General features: G+C 37.9%; 1 protein-coding gene across 2 annotated transcripts in view; it reads left to right on the top strand.

Moving 5' to 3' along the window:
• Positions 1 to 16,194, top strand: part of fkbp8 (FKBP prolyl isomerase 8) — a 47,391-nt gene extending 31,197 nt beyond the window's left edge. The window contains exons 5-9 of one of the 2 annotated variants that reach the window (XM_060941816.1): positions 4,807 to 5,030; positions 8,952 to 9,124; positions 10,167 to 10,244; positions 11,554 to 11,691; positions 14,838 to 16,194. In XM_060941816.1, the coding sequence (XP_060797799.1) occupies positions 4,807 to 5,030; positions 8,952 to 9,124; positions 10,167 to 10,244; positions 11,554 to 11,691; positions 14,838 to 14,924 (700 nt within the window). In that variant the 3' untranslated portion in view covers positions 14,925 to 16,194. The remainder of the gene's footprint in view (positions 1 to 4,806; positions 5,031 to 8,951; positions 9,125 to 10,166; positions 10,245 to 11,553; positions 11,692 to 14,837) is intronic. The other variant, XM_060941817.1, reaches the window with a different exon arrangement.

Raw genomic sequence — 16,194 nt, forward strand, 5'->3', positions numbered from 1 at the left:
CTTTAAAGTTCAACATGCAAGTTAAACTGTTTTGTTATAGATTGAAAATCTATGGGGATACCTTAATTACCTATGATCAAGTAGTGTTGTAACAAAAATGTGCATGAAAATATGAACAGTGGTTTGCTCCATCTTTTATGCAGTCCAATGAAGAGAATCGATCTTCATGACCTCCTGTTGATCACAAAGGGATCTGAACCTAAGACCTGCCACCTTAAAATAAGTTGCTGTATTACTATAACTGTAATGACTTATAATGTTTCGGATGCAATTACCATAATATATGTAGAACTAAGATGCACTGAAAAGTAAGGCGACTGCATATATTATAAAGTTTAAATTTTGGCACTTTATTAAATGGACTAGATTAAGATATATATATATATATATATATATATATATATATATATATATATATATATATATATATATATATATAAATAAATTTTTTATTTATTTATTTATTTTTTTAAAGGAAAAGAACTTAATTTCTACAGTTCAAGTTTGCAGAAAGATTATGTACTTTTAAACACATTTCATTAAGAGAATTTGTTAGAGTGTCAAATGTAGCATAATTGCGAATAATAATGATAAGCATATTTGGCAGTGTGAGGTCACTGTGAGCCTTTAACAAAAGAATAATCCGGAGCCGCCTTTTGTTCAGTGGATCCCAGTGACATCACACTGCCAAAAATGCTTATGATTATTATTTGAAGTTATGCTATATTTGACACATTTGGACAACTTCACTTTGTGAGTGTTTATAAGTACATAATCTTTCTGTAAACCCAAACTAATGAATTAAGTTTTCTACTCCTTTAAAGCAGATTAATTCTCCTTGGCTTTTGCTTGGCCCAGTGTTGGGCATAGTCCATCTCGCTGTCATCCATGCTGATGTGGATTAATTTGTCCAGCGAGTCTTCTCCTAGCTTATTAAAATCAGTCAGCTTTGTCCGTCTGGTGCTGGACAACATCGGCAGCCAGTGAGATCGCTTATAATGAATTGGAAAATTCTGGGATGTCTGACGTTTTCTTTCAGTGTTTTTATTGGACGGTTTGAACACGTGATCTTGACATAGCCAACAGATTAGTTTGTTTATATCATACCACGTGGACATGTATTACTTTGACAGAATCAACACAAACATTGGGGAAAAAAAAGACTGCTTGTTTAACGCAAATATCAATCAATATGTAAATGGACCTATTGTTTGTTCTATGTATCTAGTTACTTGTGGGTAGGAAATTTAACGTATCGGTATAAATCTAAGTGTATCGGATTTTAACTAAAGCGACTAAGCATATCGGCAGGCAGAGCAAGCGTATCGGGCCCGATACGCTAAAACGCTTTGGGGAAAACCATGTGGAAGGTAGAAACAAATGCATTATTCTATGAATAAAAACCACAAACCAAAAATGTAATCATTTCTTAACTGTTCCAAGACATGAACATTTTAATACAACATTGTGTTACTGGTTAACCCTTCAAACCTGACACACAGATTGCATCCAAATTCAAATCCCTTAATCTTGGTTGAATTGCTTATAAAGTAGTTTTCTTATCAAGGTGGAGCACAAATCACATGAAACAGCATGACTTGACTTTCCAGCTATGCTGGGTTAGATTTCCCAGCTTAGAAGCTTCAACGTTAAGAGCATCTTAACTAGGAGTGTGTGTTCATTTAACGATGTTTGTGCTACGATGCTTTTGAGAAACTTGGCACTGGTTACTTGTCTATGCGACAAAGTGTTGGTGAGAAAAATAATTTTGAATTTACATCAGAGTTATTCATACAGCTCTGTATCCACTTCCACACCCATTGTTCTTGTTTGAATTACTCGTGAACTTGTCATTGCATAGTTATAGAACACATCACAAGGACGAGCAGGAACCAGAGCTTTGTAATGATGCTAGTCCTGTTTGTATAGTATTTGTATATACTGAAGTAATATTTCTTTCTTTACCTATTTTTCCAGTCCTGCTTCTTGGTTGAATAAGTCATGAAGTCAAGTTTGTGTAGCATTTTTAACAGACATTGTCGCAAAGCAGTTTTACAGAAAATGAAGTCCCTGTCATTTCACAACCACACAGTAAAACAGCAGAACTTGTACTTTCCGATGATGCTAGTTGTTTGTGTGACAAAGTGGTGTAGAGTAATTTGGTTTTCAGATTTCAGCAAATAAAACAAAGGCCCCCCACTCCACAATTATTCAAATATATCTCAATTGCAAGGATTTTATTGCAAAATACGTAACGATAACATAATTTCATAAGACACAAGCTGTATTTTGTCCTTGATATAAAGGCCAAACATACAACCCTAAATCAGAGAAATTTGGGATGGTATGGAAAACGTATTTTATATTTAAAAAAAAAAAAAAAAAAGGCAGTGATTTGACTTGTATTTTGTTGCCGACAATATGAACCAAAGACATTTCATGTTTTGTCTGGTCAACTTCATTTGTTAATATGCATCCATTCTAGCATTTAAGTCCTGCAATAGATCCCAAAAAAGCTGGGACGGGGTGATTTAGGGCTAGTAATGAGGTAAAACAATTAATGATGTTTGAAACAGGTGATTGTAATCATGATCTGGCATAAAATCAGTATCCAGGAAAGGCCTAGTCTTTGAGGACCAGAGATGGGCTGAAGATTTCCAGTTTGCCAACAAATGTGAGAAAATTACTGAAATGTTTAAAAATGATGTTCCTCAAAGATATGAAGGGATGTGCATATCATTAAATGATTCAAGGAATCTGGAGGAATTGTGCTGCATAAAGGGCAAGGGCTCAAGCCTAAGCTTGAACCCCCATGATCTCCAATCCCTCAGATGGCACTGCATCTTGATGAACCATCATTCATTTATAGCTGATAGAACCACATGGGCTCGGGATTACTTTGGCAAACCTCTTGTCAAACTACAATACGGAGTTACATCCACAAATGCCAGTTAAAACTTTTACTGTATCAAAAGGAAGCCTTATGTTAACTGTCCAGAAGCGTCGTCGACGACTCCTCTGGACTCGGAGGCATCTGGGATGGACCATCACACAGTGGAAACGTGGTATTGTGGTCAGATGAATCAGTATTCCAGGTCCCTTCTTTTTTGGAAGAAGTGGACCTTGTGTGCTCCGGACCACAGAATAAAAGGACCATCCAGACTGTTACCAGGAATAAGCCCCAAAGCCAGGTTGTCTCATGGTGTAGGGTTGTCAGTACCCTTGGCAAAGATAACTTGCACTTCTGTGATCGAATATTAATGTAGAAAAGTACATGGAGATTTTTGATCAACGTGCTGCCTTCAAGACTTATTTTTTTCCAGGGAGATTTCAACAAGACGATGCAAAACCACATTCTACACACATTACAAAGGCGTGGCTGTGGAAGAAGACGATGTGTGGAGAATTTTGAACTGGAAAAATGATGACCCTGTACTGTTGCACACCTTAAGACCTGTTTGTTTGCAGGAAGAATGGGACAAAATAAAACCTGAAACACATTACTTGGTGTCTTCAGTCCCTAAACATCTAGCAAGTGTTGTGAGAAGGAATGGGAACATTATACAGTGGTAAATGCTTCACTGACCCAACTCCTTTTTTTTTTTTTTTTTTTTTTTTTTTTAATTAAATGTGTTTTACAAGAAAAACTTCTGAATTAAAACTGAAGTGTTTGGGGTTTTTTGGGAGGGAAGAAATAAAATCCATAAGGTAAAACATCAAATAATGTACTGTTGTAGTGTTCCGAGTGTGATACGGGTCAAAGATTATTTACAAATCGTTGTTTTTGGTTTTTAATTTCAACAGACTCTCTCAACTTTCTCATTTGGGGTTGTAACAAATGTGCAAATACTGTATTATGTCAAAATGATGGAAGATGTGGATTGCCTGAACTGTTCTGAAGCAAACGGATACCCCTTTTCCACCAAATCAGTTCCAGGGCTGGTTCGGGGCCAGTGCTGGTGCTGGTTCACAACTCGTTCAACTTGCGAGCCAGCTGAGAACCAGTTTGCTTTTCCATAGCTCGCGGCGCTAGGGGAAGCCACGTCATTACGTCGCTGTATACGTCAGTTACATCGCTACGTTTGCATAAACCTTGGCGCAAATATCGAAGCAAAAACAATGCGGAAGAAGCAGCAGCGGCAACAACAACAATAATAACGGATGACTTCGTTTGTACAGCTGCTGCTTCTCGTCGCTTAAAAATGGCGATCTTTCGCAGTCTTATTGTTGTTGGTCTTAACAACTCCGCCCCCCCGGTTCTTTCCTCTGGCCCAGCAGAGAGTTGGTGCTAGCCTGGAACCAGTTTTTCTGGCCCCAGAGCCAGTTCTTTGTCAGTGGAAACAGAAAACCCGGTTCCAAATTAAGCACTGGCCCCGAACCAGCCCTGGAACTGCTTTGGTGGAAAAGGGGCAAGAGATACAGCATATATGGCTCGCCCTTATTATGACCAAGATAAGACCTTAAAAGTAGTGAACTTGCCCTGAAAATGGTCCAGGGTTGATATGGTTAAGTGTTCTTTCAGTCCATCTCTTGGCTCCAAACTTCTGACTGGTTTTGGATCACTTTCATTCCCTTTCTGCTCAGGCCAGATTGTTCACGATGTATATTTTTTCCTCCATGTGCACAAACACAGAAATTAAGGTAAAGAAATTTAAGATTTACTCTTGGTCAAAGATAACGTGGACAGCCATTTCAGTGTTGAAGACTTGAGACTTGACTCCGACATGTGATTTATCTTGGGTGTGAATTAAGTGGCTCATGAACATCTCTAAAATGTTTCATATGTTTATCTCTTTTGATTATTAGCAGTTCTACTCCTGTTGTGCCCCCCAATACTGATTTGGTGCTGGAGGTACATCTCCTGTCTGCTGTTGATGCTCCTGACCTGGAGCTTCTGCCTCCCTCTAAAAGGATCGGTTTGGCAAGCAAGAAACGAGAGCAGGGCAATGTTCACTACCAACGTGGTGATTATGCTTTTGCTGTTAACTCCTATGGGATTGCCCTGCAGATAACAGAAGCAAGTTCAAAAGGTAAAAAAAAGACACCAGTCTTTTTTTAAAAAACTGTGGCCTAGTCTTTGGGCAAGAAGCTAATCTGCAGTTGTAGTTACAGTACACTGTGGGAAAGAGGAAGTACTAGGTTTGACTCATTTGTTGTCAGAGACTATAAAAAGTGTTGAACTTTGAGTGTTTCTGCTGTTTACTTGTTTCTCTTGGGAGCATATATGAAATGGACAGTACTCCTCAATGGGAGGTGATTTTACCTCTACATTTATTAATTTGACAATCAAGAATACAAAAGAAATTACATCAACTCCAGGATTATTGGCATCCTCCAAGAAAATGAGCAAATTATTACAACACGCAATTATGCAAATTTCTCCAACTGAAGAAACCACATACCATTCCTTTTAACAAAACCCCCCCACAACATTTACACGTTTTTTTTCTGCTTGAAAACACCAATAAAATTATTGAACATTAAGAATATTTAAAGCAAATGCAATCAATCTACTAGCACTGGAGTTTTATGCAGCATTTAGAAAACAATAAGGTAAGAGGAGGTTGTGCTTCTGTATCATTAGTCTGCTTGGAAATACACAGGGAAAGACCACTTTTAATTTGCACCACCACCACCCCCCCAAAAAAATATACGTTATGTTTTGCCTTCATATTGATTTAGCCATGATATTTTTGGAGTGTTTTGCCATGAAGTTTGTGTTATAACCAAACCAAAATACAATGTTTAAATCCACTGTTTAAACGGAGCAGATGATATGAGCAAGGCACCAACAATATGGCAGATCTGGGGTTGGTTTTCTGATAACATTGCACTTTAGGGCTAAAGAGTGAGTTTAAAGATGCTCTTGGACAACGAATGTTGTCTGTATGTGGTTTTCCTGAACTCACTCGTAAGAAGGACTCTTAAGAGCAACTTTGAAAAGAGCCCCCCCCTTTCAGTGCGCATCCTTGCGAAAGGCATTAGTAGTTGCCAAATCCAGTCTTTGAGATCACATGGCATTTTATTTTTAATCAAAAACCGATTAAATATAAAGTGCTTAACGTTTTTATATTTTATCATTAAGTATTATTTATTTATTTATTTATTTATTTTAAAAATGTGGTAATTAATAACTGAAACCCATCCATCCATTATCTGTAGCTGCTTATCCTGTTCAACAGGGTCGCAGGCAAGCTGGAGCCTATCCCAACTGACTATGGGCGAGAGGCAGGGACAAGTCACCAGATTATCGCAGGGCTGACACAGAGACAAACAACCATTCACATTCACACCTACGGTTAATTTAGAGCCACCAATTAGCCTAACCTGCATGTCTTTGGACTGTGGGGGAAACCGAAGCACCCGGAGGAAACCCACGCAGACACGGAGAGAACATGCAAACTTCACACAGAAAGGCCCTCACCAGCCGCTGGGCTCAAACCCGGACCTTCTTGCTGTGAGGCGACAGTGCTAACCACTACACCACTGTGTTGCTCATAATTGAAACCTATCATTTTTTGGATGATTTTTTAAAGTTATTAAATGAACAAACATTCATATGAAAGAATGAGCAAATAAGCTAAATAGTTTGGTAAAATGTTTTCCCTGTGCCTGCTCATTTCTTTGTTACCCAGCTGAGCTTAATTTCCCTTATAAATCCGCATGCAGCTGAGTGGTATTTGGCGAATGAAGGTGGTACTGTATCTATCCCCCCCCAATGGCCTTGCTGTCTCCATCTCCTGCACCCTCTTGGCTGACCACTTCCAAGGCTGCAGACAGCCAGAGTCCCACTGGCTGAGTGTGTTGGTGCAGCCAGAAGCTGCTCAGCACTGACTAGCAGCAGCTCCGGTTGCTCTGAGACCTGTATGACCAAAGGGAACGGATGAGCCTTAAACGGGCAAAACTAGACCTGCTGTCCAGACAAATGGAGCTTCAAAGTGGATCCACTGGAGTGGAGTCATGATCATTTTCAACTGTTATTCACGATGCCAAGTTGGAAATAATCTATATCTCTCACACAGGGTTGGTCAAAATTATGTTAACACTAATGGATTATTTTTCTCCTGCATATAGACATACAAATGACAGATTAAATGGTGCTGTTGCTCGCTGGTTTTTGTGTGTTGAACACAATGGCAAACAGGCTGAGACCGTCCTGTAAATCATCTTGCGCACATATGTATGTTTTGTGAATAAATGGTTTCTACCATTTTTAAGTGTTAACATAATTTTGACTGTCTATCTTATATATATATATATATTTTATTTTATTTTTTTTTTCATTCTCCATAACACATTGAAATCTACACAATATTATGAATATTTATTTTATAATTAAAACTCTGTGTACTTGCAATGTACAAGAGAAATAATTTAACACCGACAGCAGATTCAACACCAGTTTCTGCCTATTGATTGTGAGAGTCCCTTGGAGGTGTTCGGTTGTGAGGAGGCACTCTTTGCTGTGCACTGAAGATATTTGGGTTTGAGATCAAAAGATGAATGTTCAACAGTTAGCTCTGGTCCACTAATTTGATTGGTCGAACAGTGTTCCAGGAGTGCTTATAACTGCACTGAGGTGTTTCACTGTATCAGGCTGCTCGTACGTGTTCACCGCACAAAATTCCACTTCTTAGTTCAAAAGCAGTTACTGCAGTAATTTTGGTGACCTCAGCAGACATGGTAAATGATACTTTTTCAGGAATATAACTTAAAATATGAAAACTCGTCAGATGAAAAGGAAGAAGGGAAATTTGTTTTACTGGACGCACCTTTTAATGGGAATGTACAAATCAACGTGAGCTAGTGAGTGTGGCTTCTTCAGGATCCATTTCTTCTAGCGGAGCAAAAATAAATACAGCATTTGGCCATATTGTGCTTGAAATGTCACTTATTCAATATTAATTTCTTGTTTTATAGAACTGTTGTATAAAGCAACATCCCACTTGCAGTTGTGCAGTTATACTGAATATCAGCATGGCTGTAATTGCTGACATTCAGTATAACAATACTCTTACTTCTGTGTTATTGCTTAAATATGAGATGAAAGATCAGAATCTAAGCTTTTTATTTCCTGCTATCTAGATGTGTGTTAAACAACTTGGAACATTTGCCTGACAGATGTGTCTTGTCACCCAGGTGTGCCTTGTTTTTGTTTTGTTTGTTTAAAACATTCATAGCTCTGAATGTCTGCTCTTGTTTTGAGCCCTGGGTTTCACCTGGGGGTGGGGAGGTTTTTTTTGGGGGGGGGTTAAAACGAATAAACGAGAGAGCCGTCTGTGGGAGAAAAGCAAGCCAGTTTAAAGCTGAGAAAGGAGGGGAAATCAAACCGAGACATTGTACAAGCATAGGTTTAGCCAAAATAACAATATGGAATGAGGAAGAAAGAACCCACTGGTGTGCCAACAATCAGACATTGAACAGGTTGACCGAGGAAACCGTCAACGTCAGTTAATAACATTTGTTAGTCAGCTTGATGCAGTTATTGCAACCAAAGTGTTTTACTTTTTTTACTCTGTTCCTATACTTTGCTCACATATGTTGTGTGGTCTGCCACTAAACATGCCATGTTCTAAGTTATTTATCATTTACATCTAAGTGTATGTAAATATCAGGAAATGAGAGCTGGAATTTTGATCTATTGTCTCGTCTCATCTTAATCTTGAGCTCAAACCCAAATATCTTCAGCGTATTTATATATTTAAAAAAAAAGAGAGAGAGAATTGGCCTTGGTGTTCCAACACTTTTTTTTTTTTTTAAGTGGATTGTCTTTGAAATCTGATCCAAAAGCCGTCAGCATAATATTTGAAGAATGGTTTTGAAGTTGGTGTACATGAACCTTCATGTAATGCTATGGTTTTGCAATGGGTACTCTGACTATAACAACTTTTGTATAAATACCTAATAACAGTAAAATATATGGTCTTGTCATGATACAATTGTTGTTTCAGTGGACATCAGCCCTCAGGAAGAAGTGGAGCTATTGGATGTAAAGTTGAAATGCCTAAACAACATGGCTGCTGCTCAGCTCAAGCTGGACCACTATGAAGCTGCGCTGCGCTCCTGTGTCTCTGTTTTAGCTTACCAGCCAGACAATGTCAAAGCTCTGTTTCGTCAAGGCAAGGTACTTTTACTTTCAGGCACCTGTCCTTTCACTTATTACATGGTCATATGAAGATTCAGATTGTTAGTGATATTTGCAATTGGTTATTTCTTCTATTTTTATCCCCCGCTGGCTTGAAGGGGGATTATGTTGTGGCGATTATGTCGTGACGATGTCTGTCCGTCCCAGGAAGGGTGCTCACCTTCTGAAATCAACTCCCCTCCATTTTTGGAGGAATTTCACGAAACTTGGCAGGATTGTGTTTGTTTTTATGTCAGTAATACACGTATTGTAATTTCGTTAAATTTAGTCACATTTTTACCAGAGTTACAGCCCTTGATTAACAAAATTTTATAATTTGACAATTTCATGAGGAGTTCCTTCTCCTCTCAATTTTTGGAGGAATTTCACCAAACCTGTTAAAAGGCATTGTTATATGTCGGTAATATGCATATTGTAATTGTTAAATTTGGTCGCATTTTACCAGAGTTGTGGCCCTTGATTTAATAACCTTGTACTTTCACAAATTCATGAAGGTGTGCTTGCCTTCGGACCCCTCTCTCAGTTTTTGGACGAATTTCTCGAAGCTTGGCAAAAGCTCTTGCTATATGACGGTAATGCACCCTATTGCAACTTTAATTTCATTTGTGAAAATTTTACCAGAGTTTTGACCCTTGATTAAATAACTTTGACAATTTCATGAGGGTGTACGTTCTTTTGAAATCAACTCCTCTCACAATTTGTGGAGGAATTTCACCAAACTTGGCAAAAGGCTTTATGACAGTTATACGCATATTGAAATTTCATTTAATTTGGGCAAATTTTACCAGAGTTATGCCCTTGATTATTAACAAACTTTTTGGCAATTTCATCGTTTGCTTTCTGAAATCAACTTCCTTCAAAATTTTTATCCCCCGCTGGCCGAAAGGCCCAAAGGGGGATTATGTCGTGGCGATGTCTGTCTGGCCGGCTCAGTTAAGGAATAGCAGCCTTGTAACCGTTGAGCAGAACCGTCCAGAATAGTTAAATGATGTTGATTTGCTACTTTCCTTTGTCTCTCCAGGTACTGGCACTACAAGGAGAGTATTCTGATGCAATTAGAAGTTTGAAAAGAGCTTTAAAATTGGATCCAAGTAATAAGGTAACGTTGAATCAAATAACCAACAAGTAGAACTCGATGCGCAGGGGTGCTTCCGCTGCCAACAAGTCTGGTCCTTGTTGGTATTTGTATGCTGGAAATGCCCTTAAAAATATACCTCAAACAGGTAGGGAACTGTTGAAGGAAAACTTTCAGACATTTGACTTTGCTAAAATCTGATCAGATCATATTCTGGTTACAGTGACGATATATAAATACTACGAACACTTATTCAGTCGTTCTGGAGGTATTGTGCTAACAAGACTCTTGGGCAACCATAACGTTTCCGCTACCTAGTGGCAGAGGGCTTTTTTTTTTTTTTAAGGAAAAGTTTACCCTTGGAGAGAGCTTAAACTGTTAAATATTATTTACATTTATTTAACATAAGTTAATGTATTAGCAAAGAATTACTGACTGACTGATTTCTTTTAACTACCAGAAGGTAGTGCTGTAATCTTCCACACTGACCCAGTGTTGGAGCAGAGAAACAGTCATGTCGCCTCCTACGATCTTATTTCTCTCTAAAAATAGCAGAATCCCTCGTCCTACTCTGCTTACCCAGGCAGAGGTGGAGATGTGCAGTAGCATGCAGCACATGATTGTGAATAGATTGACACGATTACCCTACCTGTGCCTGTTCTATCCACCCATCTCGTGTGTCTGACCCTTTTACTGTTTATTAACTCTAGCTATTACTATGTTGGATCATGTTTTTGTTCCTTTCTCTTTAATTTGTTGTTGACTTTGTTCTGTTCAACTGCAGACTCGAATAATTTAAACAAAGTGAGTACACTGTACAAGTGTACAAAAAATAATTGTGCAAGTACAAAAAAATAAGTTGGAATTTTAATTCCACAGAATTGTTTTAATAGCTGTACTGTGAGGATCTGGTAATTGCAACCTTAAAGTTGGAAAGGCACCTTAGAAACCTTACACGAAACACAAGGCTCATGTTAATGGATGTAGCAGCTGTAGTGGCAAGCCTGATGGAACATTCTCTACTTTTTACATTTCAGGAAATTCTGTTCTTGAAAGCAATTTGTATTAATATAATGTCAGTGCTGTGTTTTGTATGCAAGGAACATCCTGTCTTAATGGTACTTCCTGTGTGTTTATTGATCTAGCACATTTTCAAGTGGCTGAACTAGTTCTTTTAGGCAAAATAAATTGGTCAGACCAACATTTATTGGCAAGTTATGAGATGTTCTGAATAACTGGTGTGTCGGGGTGTGAGCTGCGGAGATGTCCGCAGCCTTTTCACACCCACGTGAAAGAGACACACACGCGTACAGTTTGACTTTCTCCTGTACAGACTATCCATGCAGAGCTGTCGAAGCTGGTGAAGAAACACTCGGAACAGAAGGGTGCTGAGCAGGCTATGTACAAGAAGATGCTCGGCAACCCACCGGATATCAACACTGTACAGAAATCCCAGGCCAAGTCCTCATGGGTGTGTATGGCATCAACTGCAAATAATATCAGCAGGGGTTAAAATTGGGGTTTAATAGTCAAGGAAGCCCAGTTTTTCATAGATGCTGGCATTGTGGTACCAGCACCATGTAATTTATGTTCTTAACATTTGAGTTTGATATTGCTCTTAAAACAAAAGGTTCTTGACGTATGCTTCTGTCCTAATGTTTTGACTTGAGTAGCCACAATTGGGTGACCAACTTCCTGTTTGCCGTTAAAATAATATCAAATATTATTCTGATTATTTTCTGGCAAAGATGTACATTTTACATAAGCATTAAAATTTGCAAAAAAAACAAACACTTTAACCAGTCAAAGCTGTTCTAAAGGTTGCTTGATTTGTAGCAAAGGCCTTTTTGATTCCATATAGAAATTATTAATAATAAATAAACAGCACAAACAGTTATAGTTTCTAATGAGTTGACAAACTGGAGAAAAATAAAATACTGTACCCAGGTGATTCTGGATCCCAGGCACATCATGCAAGGCATTTTTATTTGAAGAAAAGTGTCTCTGCACCTGCTGCCTAGAAATTTCTCATACATCAGTGTGCCCTCCCTGATGCTGTGTGGGAAAACGGGAGAGTACATATAGGAAATCAACTTTGGCATGCACTAGGGACTACAGTATATGGCATGTTGGAGTTTGCAACTTACCAGATTTGTTGCTTATTAGGCACTTGGTCCTGGCTCTAATGAAGTGTTGCACAGTTTTAAAATTGGGTGCTGTACCAAATGGACCAGACTTTCACACTGCCTGAGCCTGACCTCCTTTTATACACTGGTGTTCTTTAATTGTATGATTTTGGTTTTATTAGTTATACTTTATTGGTTCAGCCTTTGGCTGAAGCCTATAGAAACACCTGTCTGTATGTGTATGTTTAACCGAGTTCAAGTGTTAAGAATGTAATTGGCATGGCAGCCTCAGGTAGCAATTGTACAGTCGCAGTGTGGTGCCACTGCATACTGACTATGTAAGTGACATGTTACATAACCTCAGTTTGCAATGTAATTCTCTGTGGCTGAGCAGTCTAGAGCACTGTCCAGGAAAGGAATAGATTTTGCGATGTCTGTCTGTTTGAATCCTGGCATTCGACGCATTTCCGAGTGGGCTTTTTTTCCCCCTACTATTTATGTACCGTAGCTTCTATCTCCCAATTAGACAACAGCTGAGCTCAGACCTACACAGGTCTCTAGTGTGGTGTGGTTTTTTTTTTTTATTTAAATAAAGTAAATGTCATTAACAATTATTCACTGAAGGCAAGGTGAATATCGGTGGATCATAACCGAGATGAAGTTGAGTCTGAGGCAGATTAATTGTTTTACTATAAATACACTGGTGATTTTTATTTAAAAAAATAAATCATAAAAATTATCTTTAAAAGCAGCATGCAAATGACTTGCAGCATGTGCGAAGGCTTGTATCACCTTATCAATGCTGAGTCACATAAAATATTTTGTTTTGAAATAGATAAATCACACTTTACCTTTTCAATAGTTTTTAACCAAACTTTGTAGCATAGTCGGTGCTTTTAGGGAACAGCATTTTCTTTCATACGGTAATTTGTAATTCGTCCTCACTTACAGTGACGAAGCGATTAGCCGCCATTTTGCTGAGTCACTGGAGGTAATTATCAAGAAATAATCCGAATCTCTCAACCAATCAGCATGTGATTTCCTGTAATCACCTCCATATTATACTAAATATAAAATAACTGGGTTTCACAAAAGTCTTTATTAAATTTGTGTACAAACCAGAGTCCCCTTCAAAAGTATTGGAACAACAAAGTCAATTCTTTTGTTGTACACTGTGAAGACATTTGGTTTTGAGATCAAAAGATGAATGAGACGGTAGATCAGAATTGCGGCTTTTTCTAAACATGGCACCTTTGGCGACCACCCAATTTTTAGATAAGCAAAAGTACAGGAGCAGATGGTATTAAAGTACCGTAAATAACACTTAATATTTTGGTTGCATATCTCTTGCTTACAATAACTGCATCAAGCTAATGACATTGCCAAACTCTTGCATTCTTATGCATTTCCAGGTTTGTACTGCAGCTTCTTTCAGTTTTGTTTTGTTTTTCTTCAAGAGGTCAAATGCTGATCAATTGGATCAAGGCCTGGTGATGCGGTTTGGTTTGTCTTAAACCTTCCACAGTTTCCCTTGATAAAGTTAAGTTAGAGTTAGATCCTTTGTTGTGTGGCAGTGTGTTTTGGGTCACTGTCTTCCTGCATGAAGTTCCTCCCAATTAGATTGATGCATTTCTGTGTAAATCGGTAGACAGAATGTTTCCGTTGACTTGTGAATTCATTGTGTATGGGACCACTATGAGTTAGATCATCAATACAGATCAGTGAACCTGTTAGAGAAGCAGCCATGCAAGCCCAAGGTTGCTTGTGATGTCACTGACTGTCTTTTAGGATTCTCTTCACAGCTCTCACAATGTTTTGCCATCAACTGTTTTCCTTGGCTCATCTGTTTGATGTCTATCTGGTTGTTAGTACACCAGTGGTTCCTTTCTTTTTCAGGCATTCCAAATTGTTGTATTGGCTATGCTCAATGCTTGTGCAATGGCTCTGACTAGTTTTCCCTCTTTTATCAGCTTTGAAAAGGTTTACATTTCTCCCATATACAGCTCTCTGGGCTTCATGTTGGTTGATCCTTTCGAACAACTGCAGTCTTCACAGGTGAAACCCAGGGCTCAAAACGAGTAGACACATTAGACATGTCAGACATGTTAATTGTCAAAACAAGCTAACAGGGAACACCTTGGCAACAAGAAATGCCTGTTCGGAGCATGTTGCTATATTTTGATCACTTGAAAAATGAGTGGGTTTAAACAAAAGGTGCCATGTTTTAAGTTGTTTACAGGATTTTCATGATTGCCAAATGTCTTGTGTAAATGCTTGTATGAATGATTGATGAATACATCTGTTCCTATCCTTTTCTTAAGAGTGACTATAGACAGTAGTTAACACATCATTATGACAGTACAGTAATTGTGTAATATCAGGAGACTGTTCATTGGTTGATGCACTGTGTAGATGGTCATGCCAAAATTAATCATTTTATGAGTAATAATTCGCATCTAATTTTTTTTCCCTTTGTCTTTGTTTCCCACAGACTATAAGCTGGAAGTGGTTGTTTGGTGCTACTGCTGTTGCTATTGGAGGTGTAGCCTTGTCAGTGGTCATTGCTGCTAGAAATTAAAGGAGTTCAGGATAGTAGCATAAACCTGATTTCGGTACACCATTGTCCATTTATAGTACTTTTTCTCTCACAGAATGTAACTTTATAAATTATTAACAAAGTTTCTTTAAATGCATGAAAAGTGGTTTGAGAAAATGTTGACGTATGAAGTGATAAATTAGTATACATGCCATTTTGTCGTGGAAATGAACTAGGTTATCTAAATCTGAGTAATGCTTAAAGCCTCCAGTGCATAATATACTTTTTTTAAAAAAAAAACATCTAATCATTTCCTTGGCCTCCTGTGCTGCGTTTTCTGAATCAGCAAGTCTGTTTCTAATGAAGCCAACATTTATGCTGCTAGCTTGTGTTCCTACATGACTCAGTTCTAAGCAATTACATGGCCAAGGATGCAGAACAATGTTTGTTGCATTTATTTCTTTGGTGTTTAACAAACCAGTTCACTGACTTTTTTTTGGCCTCCTTTGCATTCAGGAGGGTGTACCTCATCTTTTAAACTCTGACCAAACACTGTAAGGATTTTACAAAAAGACCAAATTAACTGATTTAGACTTTATCGATTTAGACTTATTTTATGTCTAAATATGTAAATGGTATTTATTTTTTAATTATTTGTCTAATTTTGATGAATGATTTATGTAAATGGTTTGGGTTATTCCTTTGGTTACTGAAAGTAACATTTGATATTTCTTTTATTTGTTTATTTAAACTTTTGCACATGTGGCTAGTTAATGTTTGATTAAACATTTACAATCACCAAAAGGAGCTTCACTTTAAATTCTGTACTAAATTTTTGACCTCTACGTTTGTCCCCGCCAGTACATTTTAATGAGTACTGATGTGTTTTAGTGTAACCCATTTTTCATCTCAAATATTTCAATAAGCCTCTAAGTAGTTCTCCCTTGTCATAACTTCTGGATAATGATCAGATTTGTCTTTGACCCCCTCTGGATACAAGCATGTAAAAAGTGAATTGAAATCATGTTATCTAGAGCTATAGTTTTCAAAATGAGGTTCAGGGATCTCTAGGGATCTGGGATGTATATCCAGCAGATCCCCAATTTCATGAGTTCTCAGACATTTGCATCCAAGGATCCCTGTAACTTTTTAAAATAAAAATAAATTCATAGACTCCCTCATTACAGCTTTTTCACGAACATGGACAGATGGATGTTAGGAATTTTCTGTGACCCAAACCTTGGCATTTTGGTTTCTCCTGATTATTTCCTGTCACACTTGTAAATACATAATAAATAAAAGTTTTGGCATA

Source organism: Neoarius graeffei, chromosome 15 (assembly GCF_027579695.1).
Source record: "Neoarius graeffei isolate fNeoGra1 chromosome 15, fNeoGra1.pri, whole genome shotgun sequence".
NCBI lineage: Eukaryota > Metazoa > Chordata > Actinopteri > Siluriformes > Ariidae > Neoarius > Neoarius graeffei.